General features: G+C 42.6%; 1 protein-coding gene and 1 long non-coding RNA gene across 3 annotated transcripts in view; one reads left to right on the top strand and one right to left on the bottom strand.

Annotated features, from left to right (window-relative positions):
* The first annotated feature begins 9,631 nt into the window (after positions 1–9,631).
* LOC311436429 lies at positions 9,632–14,446 on the top strand. The gene is made up of 2 exons (XR_014692838.1): positions 9,632–10,338; positions 10,513–14,446. It is a non-coding gene; the product is annotated as an uncharacterized lncRNA (long non-coding RNA).
* Positions 14,310–16,383, bottom strand: part of FGFRL1 (fibroblast growth factor receptor like 1) — a 167,550-nt gene continuing 165,476 nt past the window's right edge. For both annotated transcript variants that reach the window (XM_084518588.1, XM_084518589.1), the window contains one exon: positions 14,310–15,858. In XM_084518588.1, coding sequence (XP_084374714.1) covers positions 15,449–15,858 — 410 coding nt within the window. In that variant the 3' untranslated portion in view covers positions 14,310–15,448. The remainder of the gene's footprint in view (positions 15,859–16,383) is intronic.

The following is a 16,383-nucleotide window of genomic DNA, read 5'->3' as shown; positions in this document are numbered from 1 at the left end:
GTGTGTTATTTAATTATCTGATGGGATCTGTGTTGCTATGGGAACCCGATGAACTTGGAGAGGCACAGAAAAACGAGGCCCTTCCATTTGGGACTGCGATGTCTTTGGTCCCAAGCACTTTGCAATGTATTGTAATTATTTAAATGCCGATATCATGCCAAGACATGACAAATCATGCTTTTCTCATATTAACAGAGAGGGCTGGAACATGTGAATATATGTACAGGAGTCTGTAATGAAACTGCCATTATGGGGCCCTTGTGTGCTTGCAACCTTATTTCATTGACTTAAGAATACTCACTTTTCTTAATGTTCGTTTAATGTGTTTATTTAAATATATTTAATAGCCTATGGAGTCCATTTCCATTTACTGTAGGAGTTTTTTAAAGTGTTTTATTGGCACTGCTGCAGAAGATAACCATGAAAAACATCAGTAATGATAACATATTGAAAGGGTCTGAAGAATGCGTGTTCAAGCTGCAAGAGGGCAACCTTCAGTTTTGTATAGAAAAGGAGTGAAGGAAGAAAACTGGGGGGACATATTAAAATACAGCAACCAGCCAGGAAAGTTACAAATTACTCTATGTATCAAAAGGGAAAGAGTGAAGAAAACCAGCTGCTTTTTTTTTCTTTTCTTTTTCTTTTTCTTTTTCTTTTTCTTTTTCTTTTTCTTTTTCTTTTTCTTTTTCTTTTTCTTTTTCTTTTTCTTTTTCTTTTTCTTTTTCTTTTTCTTTTTCTTTTTCTTTTTCTTTTTCTTTTTCTTTTTCTTTTTCTTTTTCTTTCTCTTTTTCTTTTTCTTTCTCTTTCTCTTTTTCTTTCTCTTTTTCTCTTTTTCTTCTTTTTCTTTTTCTTTTTCTTTTTCTTTTTCTTTTTCTTTTTCTTTTTCTTTTTCTTTTTCTTTTTCTTTTTCTTTCTCTTTCTCTTTCTCTTTCTCTTTCTCTTTCTCTTTTTCTTTTTCTTTTTCTTTTTCTTTTTCTTTTTCTTTTTCTTTTTCTTTTTCTTTTTCTTTTTCTTTTTCTTTTTCTTCTTCTTCTTTTCTTCTCTTTCTCTTTTTCCTTCTCTTTCTCTTTCTCTTTCTCTTTCTCTTTCTCTTTCTCTTTCTCTTTCTCTTTCTCTTTCTCTTTCTCTTTCTCTTTCTCTTTCTCTTTCTCTTTCTCTTTCTCTTTCTCTTTCTCTTTCTCTTTCTCTTTCTCTTTCTCTTTCTCTTTCTCTTTCTCTTTCTCTTTCTCTTTCTCTTTCTTTTCTCCCAGATATGGGATATATCTAGTATATATATAATAGATATCTAGTTTTTGGGGAAAAAAATAAATAATAGAAGATATTGTTCTCTGCAATGCTTGTTCACCATTTGACCTCAGTACTATTGCATTCATGCCTGTAAAACATCCCAGCCTCATGGAGAAGACTGGAGAGCTCTCAAGAAACCCGATGACCTGGTGGTTAGGACACTTGTTGGTATGAAGAAAAGGAAGGTTTGGTGCCCCGTGGTCTCAGCAAGAGCCTCCTTCTTCCTAGAGGAATACAGTAGCATGCTAGCAGCTGCCACTACCAAAAGTAAAAGAAGGCAGCAGCTGTCCTGGCCACACTCCTGTGAGCCTTGGGTGGCCGTGGTGTGGCTGGCTGGCTGAGGCTGCGACCGAGCTGAGGTGGGAGATCACCCCCTGGGTTTACCATCACGGGCTCCTCTGGTCATTCTGAGGACTGAAGATAAGCACCTAGGGAAATTTCAGGCTAAGATGCTACAAGTCCCACAGTTACTCCACATTTCTTGGTTGGTATACAAGAAAATGCTTGCGTGATGGCCTAGGGGAGGGGAGACATCAGAGGAGGCTAAAAGCCTTGAAGCAGAGGCACCGAGAAATTGAGAATCCACCCATAAATTGCAGGAATGGCAAGGAGATTTTGCACTTACTCCTGCTGTATTTCAGTAGTGCAGGCCCTGTTATTCCCGCTGGAGAGGCTGCACATTAGAAAAGTAGATTCTGGTGGAAAGGGACACAATGATCTCTTCGGAAGGATCCCAGCTGCCTTTCCCTGTTCAGTGTCACTCATACGGCCGGGCCCGGGGAGCCAGTGCTCATGCATGTAAAATCACTCTTTTTAATTTTCTGTTTCTGTAACATGACCTATTACTATACTACATCTTCATGAGGCAGAGCTGTCTGGAGAACATCTGTTGCAGTCCCAGCTGTTCGGGTACTTCCTCTGTCTGGTGTTTCAGCCCCGATCTGTGCAGATCACTGGCAGTATCACATCCCCCAGTTCCTCCTACAAAGCCTGTTTTCTCTGTTCTCACAAGGAGAGTTGTGGGGAAGAGTCTTTGTATGGTTAAATATGGGCTGGATGCTTTATTCTCACCAAATCAGCACCAGTAAGGTCACTGTGGATTGACTCATACCAGACAGACAGTAAAAACCATCCCAGTGTTTATTCCCTTTGGAGCCTGTATAATTAAAGCTGCCCACCTGCTCCTGAATTTTGCTGTCATTTTTTGATGCTATGGGCAATGTGATACTCAGTTATTATCATAAACTATGTTAAGCTCTACCCACTACGGGGTTTATGACAACAGTCCCTGAGAAAACTGTAATCCTCTGTGCTCGAGTATATCTCCTTGTTATAATGCTTATGATTCTTGGCTTGAGATGATGGCAGATGATGGGCCATGAAAGACTTCCAAATATGGGTCCTGGTAAGTTGCTCTTTCCTTCGTTTGGCTACATTTAATTAAGCCATTTTCAGCCAATCTCTCCAAGGCTTTCAGCACAGCCATCATTTCTGTTCTGGGATGCATGGCTGAGATGTGATAGCCTGCCCCAGGGCACTAGTGCTCCTCTTCTCTCCAAAGCCATCCCATCCTGCCCACATCTTCCAAGGGTTTGGTTGAATTAGGGTGGCTGCAAGCTTGGAGGTTTCATCCAAACAGCTCTAATGCTGCTTCACCCCAGACTCTGGAAGCAAACCACTTGACTCCTTGTCCTGCCCTGCCTACAACTCTTGGTTTCATCCCCACACAATCACAAGCATCATCATGCTGAGCTGAGGGTGCCCAGTAAATCAGGACAGTTTGGGACAGCTTCCAGGGCTTTGGCTGGAAACTTTGCAGGGGCAGGGGTGTACAGAGCCCATCTCCCACATATTGAGTGGGAGCATCACACAAAAGGGTGACAATTCATCCATGTGCATTTCAAAAGGTAGCACTGCTTAGATTTTGAGAGAAGGGTTGTAGAGAAGAGTGCTACAGGCTGTGGATCCCATGCAGACACATAGAATTTGGGTATTTCTGCTATCTGATGTTTCCTCCTGGAAAAATGGGCATTTTTGACTATTTCTCCTTACACACTGAACAAGCACTGCCAGGGAAGAAGACCAAAATGTGTCTGCAAAGCTCAACACCGAAGTTGCTACATTAATAAATAAATAAATAAATAAATAAGTCTAGTTTCTGAGCTCCAAATACTGTTTATACTCCAAATACTTACAGTATTACAAATACAGCCATGGGACAGCTAAATGTTTGACAGTCTTGGAAACAATAAAACAGATTTCCATATCATCCAACTCTGGTGACACAAATATGAAAGCAACAATCATAAGAAGCTCACTGAAACTTTGTGACTGAAAACAGCAGAAATATGTTCCGTCCCTGCAAACATTCTTTTCTGAGTGTTTCTCAGAGAAGTGTTTCTTCTTCTGGAAAATTAAAAAGACATAAAGAACAAATCCTTATAATATTTATAATAAATTTTTAAAGATAGTACAAACTGAAGATTTTGGAAATTGAACTTCTTGGTGAACATTTTATTTTATTTTATTTTATTTTATTTTATTTTATTTTATTTTATTTTATTTTATTTTATTTTATTTTATTTTATTTTATTCTGAATAACCAAACATCCAAAATTTCATATCACACGGTTACAAAGCATTCACATCTGATACAGTTTTCACTAAACTTGTGCCTCCTGCTACGATCTCAACGATGAAAAACTATCAAGATTAACAATTCAAACATGTTTCCTAGACAGTCTGGTCATCCATAATTGTTGGAAGCAGCCATTTCTCTTCGTTGCCAAAATATTGTCTATCATTTGTTGCCTGATACTCCTGGAGGGACTTATCAGTGTTTATTAAACAATTTAAATCTGCTTCATAAAGTTTCCATTTAATGCTAGTTGAAATGTGAATTATTTATCATGTTTTTTTTTTTTTTTTTTTTTTTTTTTTTACTTTTTTCCAGCTTTATGAAGGATAACACATGGGCTTTGATAAAAACTTTTGACTGCTGGAAGTGCATGAGCTGGGAACACACGTAACTAACTTTCTGTAGCAGCTGCAGGACAAAGGTTCAACATTGATACTTCTTGCAGGCCTCCTCCAAGATGGTGCAAAACAAAGTTTCCCCTCATATTTCTTTTGCACATGTTTATCCAGGAAAAAAAAAAAAAAAAAAAGTAATTTTTCAGTGCTGATGACAGCAGTTGTCAGAAAGCTGTTAACTTTGTAAGATAAATGAATTATTCTCCCCAAAAGTCCAGCATACAAATTCCTGGTGACTTCTATGAGGCCAAGTTCAACCCAAACCACTCTGATGGCTTCACCTGGTGGCTGGGGGGAACAGTTCCACTTTTCATCCATGGCTTTTAGACCATGTTTTGGGAAAAATAAGGATAAATCAGGGCGCTGCATGGAATAACAAACTAGCTGTACCTTTTGTTGAGTGAGAACTGAGCTCAGCACTGGTGTACAGCCACTCCACTATATTCACTCTGTCACCAGCTCAGATTTCGGAACTAGTTCATCTTTGTCTTGCTTTGCTTGAAGCTCTGAGAGACAGCAGATGCCCTGTGATTTCCCTGTGTCAAAGAAGCACTAATGAGATAATGAGAAATGGCCTTGGACAGACATTAATTTGGAAATTTTGTGTGAATCTAAGTCCAAAGCTCTGCTCTTACTGCTTAAATAAACTCTTTGTTTCTCTGTATTTCAATGTCTCTTCTGCATGGAGAGTGGTTATTACTGTGATTCATGGGGATGTAGTGAAAACAAGTAAGCAGTAGTGGCCAGAGCATAGATACTCTGGAAATGATGAGATGTAAACCACAGTATCTTCTAAAATTACTGATCAAGCAGGATTTCCTTGATTTTAGCTTCCATTCTGACCTCTTTTTGTCTATGCAATCTTCTGCCTTCTTGTTTTGTAGGTGCCTGTTCCAGCCAAGATGGCAAATCAGTTTAAATGCTGCAGGGACTGGCGCTTTAAATGCTAACCGCAGAGCCGTGTTTGCACAGAGGCCCCTGCATCACTGTCAAGGAACCAAAAAGCAAGTGCAAACAGAGTTGTGCTGACTTTATGGCCCCTTACAAATCTTTTCTGGCATATGGGAGTATTACGTCTTAACACACCAAAACGAGAGGGAAACGTTTTATCACTTCTCTCTGCTATCGTCCCGGACCTGTCCTCACACGCAGCCTCTATTGTGCACGCACATTTGGAAGAGGCTTTCAGATAAACATCAAAATGCGTCTCTTCTGATGTCAAGCAGGAGAGCTCTTTGCTCTCATTGAACCATGACAGAGGGCAGCTTATGTTCCTGGCAGCGCGGGGCCGGGGCCGGCACACTGCGGCAGGAGCAGTGCGATGAAAGCTGGGGCTTGTACCAGCAGGCAATCCCACCCGGCAGCCTCTCCCCATGGATTCCCTCCCTTTGTTTCCTATTCATGGGCAAGAAAGGTTTGGGAGAGCACCAACCTCCCAGGCTCTGAGACTGAGTAGCATGAAGAAAGTCACGATTATTTGCTTAGGTCTCTACCAAACTTGGGAAATTTTAATGTGTATGGGCCCTTTACCAATCTGCAGTGTATTTCTGTCATTTTCCAACTCTCTGTTTTGTACCAAAACCCAGATTTATCCTTTTGTTTCATGGTACCTGGATAACAAATCTAGCTTAGCTTGTTGTCTTCAGTGGAACAGTAATCACCTTTGGGGGTCTTAATCTCCACCCAAAAGCCAAACCAACTTTGGGAAGTGCCAGTTTTTCTGCCTTATTTAAGGAAACTCATGATTAATCTGTCTCTAACTTCACTATCCCATTTAAGTAGGATGAACCCAGGCCTGAAAACACATCCTTACTCCACTTTGAGATCCAGGCAAAGCAAGAACATGACCTGGTGCTTAGGGACAGGTTTTAGTGGGTGACATTGGTAGTAGGGTGATGGTTGGACCAGATGATCTTGAAGGTCTTTTCCAACCTTAATTATTCTTTGATTCCATATTTCATATTAAAGGAGTTCACCAGTGTAGTGCTGTAAAGAAATGTCCTGTTATATGGGAACCGAGCTGTGGTTTGTCCTGGGTCTGTGGGCAGGTGAAGGTGACAGCATGCAACAGCAACGCTGCCACTCTTATTTTAACCATAGTCTTTCATTTTATCTGCTTCTTTTATTTTACTTGTCCTTCTTTATCATTCACAACTCCTCTTTTCACATTCACCTCCTGTCTTAAGCAGGATGAGTCAAAACATTAATATTGAAATAACACAGCCTTAAATACTTACTGAGGACTATTTAGGATCCCAGCTCCCACTGGTTTCAGGATCTGGGCCTCCATCCTTATCTCTCTGATTAAATTATTAGCTTTAAAATCCTTCACCATTTTCAACCTGATAATAAAGCACAGGAAAACATGGCTGCAAGATTCATGAATATTTATTTTTTCAACAGCAAAGGAGCAAGTTTACCTAACAGCTTTGCTAACTGATTGTCTGCAGAACAAGGAAGTTATGGCCATGTTAACGCAAGCAGTAGTAGTTTATTGTTTTAGTAGACACTTCTTTTTCCTTCCCTTTGAATAAACACACCGTAGGGTCTGGGAGGACGTGTGCCAAGAGCATTACTGAGAGCAGCAACAGCCGAACAAAGCGCGGCAAAAGCACAATCCTAATCATAACAGAGCAAGCAAGTATTGTTACAAATGTTCCCTTTAGTATGGAAATGAGCCAGGGGTAATAAAAACACCATAAAAATGTCAAAATGACTGATCACCATGAAGCACTGGCCTTTTTATAACCAAAACTTGTAATGAACTTTAAAAAATGCCTGTGTTACGAGAAATGCCATTTTTACTTAACTTTATTGTTCGACTTATCCTCACTTCGCTGCGCAGTTAAATGACTGCAGAAGAGAACGACTTCAGAAGGCCATCAGTAAAGATCTGATTGAGATTAAATGGCATTCAAGCATGATGGTGGACTCTGGATGGAAACAAACTGTTAACCAGGGCATTAACATTAGCACTGCTACTGCCTCTTTATGAGAATATGGGGCATATTTAGGTACTAATTGTTTGAACAGCAGCAATAAAACATAATGTTTAATGACATACAAATGAAGAGCTGTGTAACTCATGTAATTCCATCAGAAAATGCTCAGAAACAGCAGCTTGACTCTTTAATTACTCAGATCAAAGAAAAAAAGGCATTTTGAAGTCAGCTCTAAAGTGTTATTTATTACTCCTCTCACCAAAGCATAGATTGGCTTGGATAGAAATAGAACTGCAGACTGGATTTGGTTAACTAAAATGGAAAAATGAAAGAATATTCATTACTTTGCTGATGTCCATGTATATTGTGGAATACATTAAATCCTAATTATAACAGACTGACAGAAGTGAAAAGAGAAAAGGAAGAAGTGTAAAAGTTAAGTTACAAATTACTTACTTACAAAAGCAAGGAACAAATAGAGGTCATTGTACCATGTATTGCTCTCATTGATCAGAAGCTGGTGAGCACACACAAAGCTGCCTGGGCTAAAAAAAAAAAAACATAAAGTGGACATTCTCTTTCCTCCAGACTCCACACAAATATATGTGTGCCACTTAATAGTCAAAGCACTAGTAGTATTTTAAAAATTAAAAATGGTTTAATTCTCAACTACAATAACCTTTTTTTTTTTTATTATTGTTTTTTTGGCATTTATAATAAACTTTTGTAACCTACAAAACTTAGCCCAAGAAACACTTTTCTGGTAAGACAGGGTAAATAGAAAGCCTGAAATACCTACAGATTCCTAATTAGTGGCATTTTCTCCCAGGTCCCCAGTGCTGAATCAACCTGGCCAACAGCCTGGGCGCATCCCAGCACATTTGGTTGGCAGACCCTAGCTGTTGTCAAGCTGGTACCTTCCTGACTCATTCACGTAGGTGCTCTTTTTGTGGCCTGGCATGCATCGAGACCAGGTGTGCATAGGGGACCTGCAGGGTTCACTATGGCCAAACCCCACAACCCAAGGTGTGAGCCCACACATATCCAAAAGAGCACCAGGACAGCACTGTGTCCACACCAGGGAGAGAGCAGAGCAGGATCCTGCTCCCTCACATGTACAGCATATAAGGGATTGAAGACACTTAAACCACCAACAAGTTTAAGCAAGTCAGCAGGCCATTAACCACATGTGTTTACATTTATATGCACATGTAAATCCTTCATGACACTAACTGCAGCAAATCCAGCAAGATTTTCCAGAACGCTGATAGCATGGAGGAGTGGGATGTGTGTACACACAGGGCTCTGCTGCTGTTTACACAAGGGGTTATTTGCAGACACAGTAAACACAGAATCACAGAATTTTCTAGGTTGGAAGAGACCTCAAGGTCATCGAGTCCAACCTCCAACCTAACGCTAACAGCCCTCCACTAAACCATATCCCTAAGCTCTACATCTAAGCGTCTTTTGAAGACTTCCAGGGATGGTGACTCCACCACTTCCCTGGGCAGCCTGTTCCAATGCCTCACAACCCTTTCTGTAAAGAAGTTCTTCCTAACATCTAACCTAAAACTCCCCTGGCTCAACTTAAACCCATTCCCCCTCGTCCTGTCACCAGGCACGTGGGAGAACAGGCCAACCCCCACCTCTCTACAGCCTCCTTTAAGGTATCTGTAAAGAGCAATAAGGTCACCCCTGAGCCTCCTCTTCTCCAGGCTGAACAAGCCCAGCTCCCTCAGCCGCTCCTCGTAGGACTTGTTCTCCAGGCCCCTCACCAGCTTCGTCGCCCTTCTCTGCACCCGCTCAAGCACCTCCATGTCCTTCTTGTAGCGAGGGGCCCAAAACTGAACACAGTACTCGAGGTGCGGCCTCACCAGAGCTGAGTACAGGGGGACGATCACCTCCCTAGCCCTGCTGGTCACGCTGTTCCTAATACAAGCCAGGATGCCGTTGGCCTTCTTGGCCACCTGAGCACACTGCTGGCTCATATTCAGCCGACTGTCCACCATCACTCCCAGGTCCTTCTCTGCCTGGCAGCTTTCCAACCATTCCTCTCCCAGCCTGTAGCTCTGCTTGGGGTTATTGCGCCCCAGGTGCAGGACCCGGCACTTGGCCTTGTTAAACTTCATGCAGTTGACCTCAGCCCATCGGTCCAGCCTATCCAGATCCTCCTGCAGAGCTTTCCTACCCTCAAGCAGATCGACACACGCACCTAACTTGGTGTCATCTGCGAACTTACTGAGGGTGCACTCGATGCCCTCGTCCAGATCATCGATGAAGATATTAAAGAGGACCGGCCCCAGCACCGAGCCCTGGGGGACGCCACTAGTGACTGGCCTCCAACTGGACTTGGCTCCATTCACAAACGTCGATGCACAACTCCGTTTTATATAAATAACGCCATTACTTCAGTAATAAGCCAGAAAATGCTGAGACAGCACACTCGGAGCCCAGAAGTAAGCAGAGCTGTAAGGAGCAGAGCTGGCTGTGCAGCCCAGGCCCACGTGCCAGGCAGTGCTGTCAGGCCTGCACTGCACACGTGTGGTTACTGCTCTCACCAGCCCCTGCCCGGCCTGGAGCAGGGACCCAAACTTTCATCTCCTTGCTTCAGCCCAGCTACGTGTCTTCAGGGCCAGAAGGGACCACTGGATGAGCCCACGTGGCCCAGATGTATCCCTTCGGCCTAATGATGTTCCCAATGCCTTGCACCTGACATAAGCACCCACAAAGCACCCCACCTTGATTTGTTGCTTGTGAGAGGTGCAGTCTCTATCCCTTCCCTTGATAGCTCCTTCCAAAATGTGTGCATTTCCCATTTAAATGTGCCTGGCTTCTTGCTCTGGCCATTAACTCCTGTCACGTCTTTCTCTGCCAATAGGCCCGCCAAAACAATGATGTAAGTTTTACAATGTCTCCATGCCTCTAATTGATTTCCCAATGGATGCTGTGGTGTTTATTTATTTATTTATTTTCAGCTGGCATCTGCAAGAGCTGGAATGGGTGTTCTGTGTGGAATAATCACTGACCTCAGGGCATTTGGAGGCCTGGGCACGCAATGTACACCAGATTGGCAGAGGTAATGCCTAGACAGCAAAGCCATGAAAAATTCCCCATCAGCCTTTGACCATCTCCCAGTTTATGCCCACTGCTACGTCTCGCAGGGGCTTTATTCCATTATTTCAAACCTCTGAAGAGTTTTAGACAGTCACACAGAAGTGGAGCTGACAGAGAAATATTTCCTCTTTCCCAGCATGTGTGTACCATTTCCTCACCGGGCGGTTTGGGTCCAAGGTCCAGGTCAGGCCAAGATGAAGCTTGGGTGAGGGCCAGCTGAACTTGAAAGTGTTACAGCTTGGACATTTGCTGCCTCTGAGAGAGTAGTGAGGCACCCACACATTCACCCCAAATGGCTGGAAGTGCTGAGCTTCATCCTGAAATCCCTGCTCTGCCCTGGACACTGCATTTCTCCCATCAAGTCCAGCAACCCCAAATTTTCATCTTCATAATTGCAGTTTGGCTCTTGTTGCATCTATGGTGTTTGGCTATGGAGGTGAAGAGATCAAAAATAGTCTTTATTCACTAAAAAACTAGAGAACTTTTCCAAACCACTCTAAAAAGTCTGTTCTGGATTCATAGCACCTACACAAATCATCAGATCAAGTCATGGTGCAAAAATAGTCCTGCAGTACTGTGTGCTTCATCATGCCAGCATATATTCCTCCTGTGCACACATGTGCACGTGCACACACTCACACACAGACATGCCACCACCCCTTCCCTCAAAAAATGTTAAATTTATACAGTGCTATCACCTAGGAACATACTTTTTTCTAGCTTTTATTGCACAGCACAGCCATACGAATGCTGTGCCATCCCATCTGTTTTTGATGTCTTCAGTTACTGTATTTGCCACTGTTTGAAAATCACATCACTTTTTATTTGTAAATGTCTGATAAAGGTTTTCAGTTTAAAAGGGCTAACAGTACAGGGATTGTCCATACAAAGTTTAAAAATGCCACACACAAACCGACATGTAAGGCCATGTTTGATCTGTAATGCAAATAAAGTAAACAGAGATGGAGAGCTTTAAGCCTAAAATTCCTTTGATCTTTGAAGCCCCGTGGCTTTAAAAGTACAACTGCCTTCTGTATCACAGCCTGGCATGTACATCTATATGCCTATACGTATACAAGTACCTATGCATAAAATAAAAAACTGTGTTCAAAATAGGATCAGTAGTTAATAGCAAGACTATGGTTTTCTGTAAATGCCCTGTGTTCATGAGCAAAGATGAATTCAAATCTTGTCCCACTGATGAAAAAAAAATTCAGACATGAGCAGGACCTGGCAGAATTTATTTAGGCTAAGGAAGACTTTGCAATACATGCAAGGCACAATCAAGCCCTAAAAAGAAATGGCATGCAGTAGGCATGGGACAGAGTAACTCGTAAGAGCACTTATGGGTGTTCCTTAGAGGTGAAATAATTCCTTGAAACACAAAACCCACCCAGGCCCAGCAAGCCAGCGCAAGACCCAGACAATATATACAATACATGTGCAAATTGAGACCTCTATAGCATCTCACCCCAGAGCTGCCTTCTGAGTGCAGTGGCTTTGCTGCAGCTGTGTTCAGACCTTGCATTGTCCATGCTGGGGGGCTTACTGATAGGTTCCCTCTCTGTTAACGTTGCTAGAGATTTGTGTTTAAAGGCTGGAGCTTTTACGGGCAGGAGGAAGCCTTTCACTTCTTCCACCTGAGCCATCTGGCAATATGCGAAGTGTTGATTTCATGATACAACACTACTGAGTGCCTGGAGTACAGGGGTAGAAGGCACCAGTGGAGAGCATAATGCTCAGTGTGGAAGACTGTGCCGTGTGGGAAATGCAGGATTGTTTCTTTTAGCCCACTCACTCTCTCTCTGAGGGTCAGTGATATAGCTGCCATTTGAAAAAAAGGTCATAAGACCATCTCTTAGGGTTTGCATAGAGCTGAAGCATATGAAACCAATTATGCACCTCCTCCTTTGAAGCTGGTATCAGTACTGCTATCACAGCATGAACCACGTGTCCTCTGGCTGCAGCACAGACACAGATAGCTGAGAAAGGACCACGGGCTTCCAGGTGAATCCTGTCATCTGCCAGGCTCCTAACACTGCTGAGATGTGTGGTAGTTTGGTGCCTACCACAGTGCAAGAAGTAGCTTCCCATAGGCGTGAGTTATGAGATGTAGCCCTTAATCTCTCATGGGAATAGCCACGTGTTGCCTTCTTAAAATAAGGTGACACAATTAGTGTATAGAGGCTTTTTGGCTTTTTCCATGAAATTACTCAATAAAATATAGCCATTAAGAACACTGCCTACATCATGCCTTATATTCAAGCTGAGCCCTCAGTGCTCATATTTAAGCCTCCCTGAGGCTGCAGGGATGTATGCAGAGATACCAAGGATCTGAACTTAACTGTTAGAGGCTTCTAAAATTTGTGTTAACAAAGTTTAACTGAACCCTCCTGCTTCCACTATATATATACATATGTATATATATAGATATAGGTTGTGTAGTTATAATCTCTACAGAAAAACCATTTTGCTATCAGTGGGCAGGGACAGGGCCACCGACCTGGGTGGCTAAGGCAAAAAGGGGATTTTTTGGAGCAGCGTGTGTTGGTGAAGGAAAACGGGAGCATTTGTGCTTTGCTGAATGAGGGCCCCATCTCACAGTGCTACGGCTGAGCAAACAGGGAGCTGTTTGGTTTGCTGATGATCCAAACAAACCGGCAGAAAAATCACTGCAGGTCAACCCAGAGCAAATAATTTTGGAAGCATTCAGAGAAAAAGAAAAGCCTAAAGCACTGTTTTGTTTCAGGTTAAATGAAGTGTTTCACTTTAAACTGGAGCAGCTGGTTTGCTGAAGATTTCTCTTTTGCAGAACAGGCCTGAGAAGGAAGTAATTTCAAACTTAAAAATTGGCACGTCTCAATTCTTTTTTTCTTCCCCGTGAAACGACAATTGAACAGCAAACATTTGCTGTGATACTGAACCTGCCTTGTCTGAAGAAAATCATGGCCACTACAGGGTTAGCTGCCTCTCTCCACTTGAAGCAGAAAGGTTTGCATCTTCCTTCTTGAGGGAAGCAGCTGCCCGCGCGCTCCCCTTGCTGCACCCAGCTCACCCTCGCTGGTTCCTCTAGCCTATCAGCAGCATTTACAAATGAAGGGTTTCACCCCCGTGGCATGTTTTCCCCTCCCAGGCACCCTGAGGCTGAAGCTCATTTTACAGGCTCACAAATTACAACGTTTGATTTACAAAATTTTCTTTTGAAAAGAAAAACCCCTGCAGGTTTGTGGTTAAAAAAAAAAAAAAACAAAAAACAAAAAACAAATGTAACCTCTCCCCCACTCCCCAACATGCCCTGCCCCAAAAAAGAAAAAAAAAATAAATCATTTTTTTTTTAAAAGCATAGTGAAACAGATTTCCATGTGAGCAGAGATCTTTGCTACTGGAGATGACAAGGGGTCCATGGGAAGTGATATGGGCACTGCACACCCTCACAATCAGAATATAAATGATGGAAAATGCAAATTTCTAATGGAAATGGTGGCACTGGCAGTACCTGAGGTGATGCTAGGAGGGTACATGTAGCTGGTGTGAGCAAGCATACAGATAGATGACCTCCAAGTTAGGAGAAATATGGTTGGTTACATGCTACATTGAGTGTTTTCTGAGCATGGCATCTATAGAACCTGAAAAAAAAAACACTTTATTTTCTTTGATCAAAAATATGTATAGAAATGCCTGTTTTGAGGAAAATATCATACATTTTTTTTTCTTGTTTAACAAAATAAATTAAATATACATGACTTTGTTTAAACTCTATATAGAATTACAAAGGTTTTATATTTGTAATTGGATTCATTTCCAGTCCATATAGGTATTTAATACGGTCCTTATTTACTCTCTTTTCTTTCTGTTTTTACTGTAGTTTGAACTGAAATGTAGTTGTATCATTTCCAGACTGTTATCTGTGGGGAGGGGGCAACCACACACAACCTAGGTGAATATTTCTCAAATGCAATTTTTCCTACAAGATTATTATTTCATTCTCTTTTTTTTTTTCTTTCTCCTTTTTCTAATGTTTATATGTATTTTGCATTGATGTAGATAATCCAGTAGCTTGTCACTGTAAGCCATCAGAGAAGGACAGTGTGTTTTGCTTTCTTCGCCATCAGCAGTTCAATTATTATTATTATTAATTATTATTATTTCTTAAATATAAATATAAAGGTGTTCTGTACAATGTTCCTCTTTCTTTCCTTCCTTCCTTTCTTCCTTCCTTCCTTTTTCCTGGCAGTGGCACTGAGTCCTAGGACCGGGGCAGTGAGGTTTGCTCGGCAGAACCCTCCATGAGAAATGTGATTTGCATAAATCAAACCAAGCAGCTCGGTTAGCATTGCAGACGAAACACTGCACTTGAGAAACATTCGACATTTCACGTTGTGAACAGAAATTAGCTTTTCCAGACTCTCGTGTTATTTTTTTTTCCCCTGGAAGAGGTGAATTGGTCATGTCTCCTCATGCTTTGGCACTAAACCTCAGGTACTTTAGCGCTTGAGTCACTCGGATGGAAAAGGCTTTCCCTTGTGCTCCTGAGTGGGACAGGTCTGGGGGCTTCCCACCAAAACAAGTGATGTGCAGCAGCCAGGGGAACGGGGCTGCCCAGCTGGAAAAGCGCCATGGTAGCCTTTTCTTGCTCCTTTTAGCTACACCAGGAAGGAGGTGGTGGTTCACATCCCTGCATCCTGTCTTACTTGCCGCCACCTTGAGTAAAAAATCCAGGAAGGCTCCACTGCTGGAGATGGCTGCCTAGCTGCTGAGATTTGGAGTTCCTTCATTATTCCTTGGCTACATCCTGATTGCAATAATAAAAAAAAAAATCTCTTTTCTCTCTCTGTCTTTCTCTATTATATATATATTTATATAGATAGATATAGATATATACACATATATATATACACACATACACACACGCATATACAATTATATATATATGTATATATATATTTAAAATTATATATATAATCTTTTCTGTCTGCTTTGCCTATTGCTGGCAGTGTGAGCTGACTCAGAGCAGTCTCTTCTGAGGTACCAGGCGGAAAAGCCCAAACGAGCTACTGTACACGGCCACCCTCTTAGCACTGGTACTGAATGTGCTGGTGCTGATGGACTTTGCCTTCCACGTGCGAGTGAGTGTGGGTGTGGATGTCCGTGTAAATCTTTGGGTACATTTTGGATGCCATGGCTGGGGCGAGTGCAGGCCCTTGGGACAGTAAATGCTGCTGCTGGGCGACGTATTCCTCGTAGTTTATGGACGAGATGCAGTCTTTGTCAGGGACCTGGGAGACGCAGATCCTGTCCCGGGGCTGCGGCCGGTGCACGGGGGCAGCAGCTGGTGGGGAGCAGGGTTTCTTCTTGGTCTGGCAAAGCCACAGGAGGATTGTCCCGAAGATGAAGACAGCTCCGGCGGGGATGCCGATAATCACGGGCCAGGGAAGGCTGCTGGCCGAGGAGGGGGGCACAGGTGCACTTGGAGGCTTGGGATCTGGACATCATGGCAGGGAAGAGACAGAAAGAGTTAATTAAATGCAGGCAAAGTAAATTCGTAACAGATGTCACACTTGGGCTGGCTTTTGTACAGGCTGTCTGGCAACCCTGCCAGACCAAGTAACAAGGGAGAAATCAAGCCAGCACATGAAGTTTGGTAACTGTTTTGCTTTTCAGTGCTCCTGGAAGGACCAGCAACTCATTTTCTCTGGTTTAGGGGTCAGAAAGGAGGCCTTTGGGGGATTTTTCAACTTTCTTATCCAAGTTTTAATGGATGCACTAGAGCCAGCCCAAGAATTTCCTAACACCTTCACTCTGCGATGGAGTGGGCTTCAGTGCCCAGACTGGAGGACACAGCACAGCACATGTCAGCAATTCCTCCATGTCAGCAGCCCAGGAAGCATGACTGGCTTACACAGAGCCACAGCACATTGTCCACTCGTCTTTACCAGGCGTAGCTGTGTCTGCGTGGGCTTTAGACACTCTCTAGTATTCTTGTCTAGTGCTACTGGAGCTACTCAGC

This window comes from Aythya ferina (genome assembly GCF_964211825.1).
Source record: "Aythya ferina genome assembly, chromosome: 4".
NCBI classification, from domain to species: Eukaryota; Metazoa; Chordata; class Aves; order Anseriformes; family Anatidae; genus Aythya; species Aythya ferina.
This window is presented reverse-complemented; position numbering and strand designations above follow the sequence as displayed.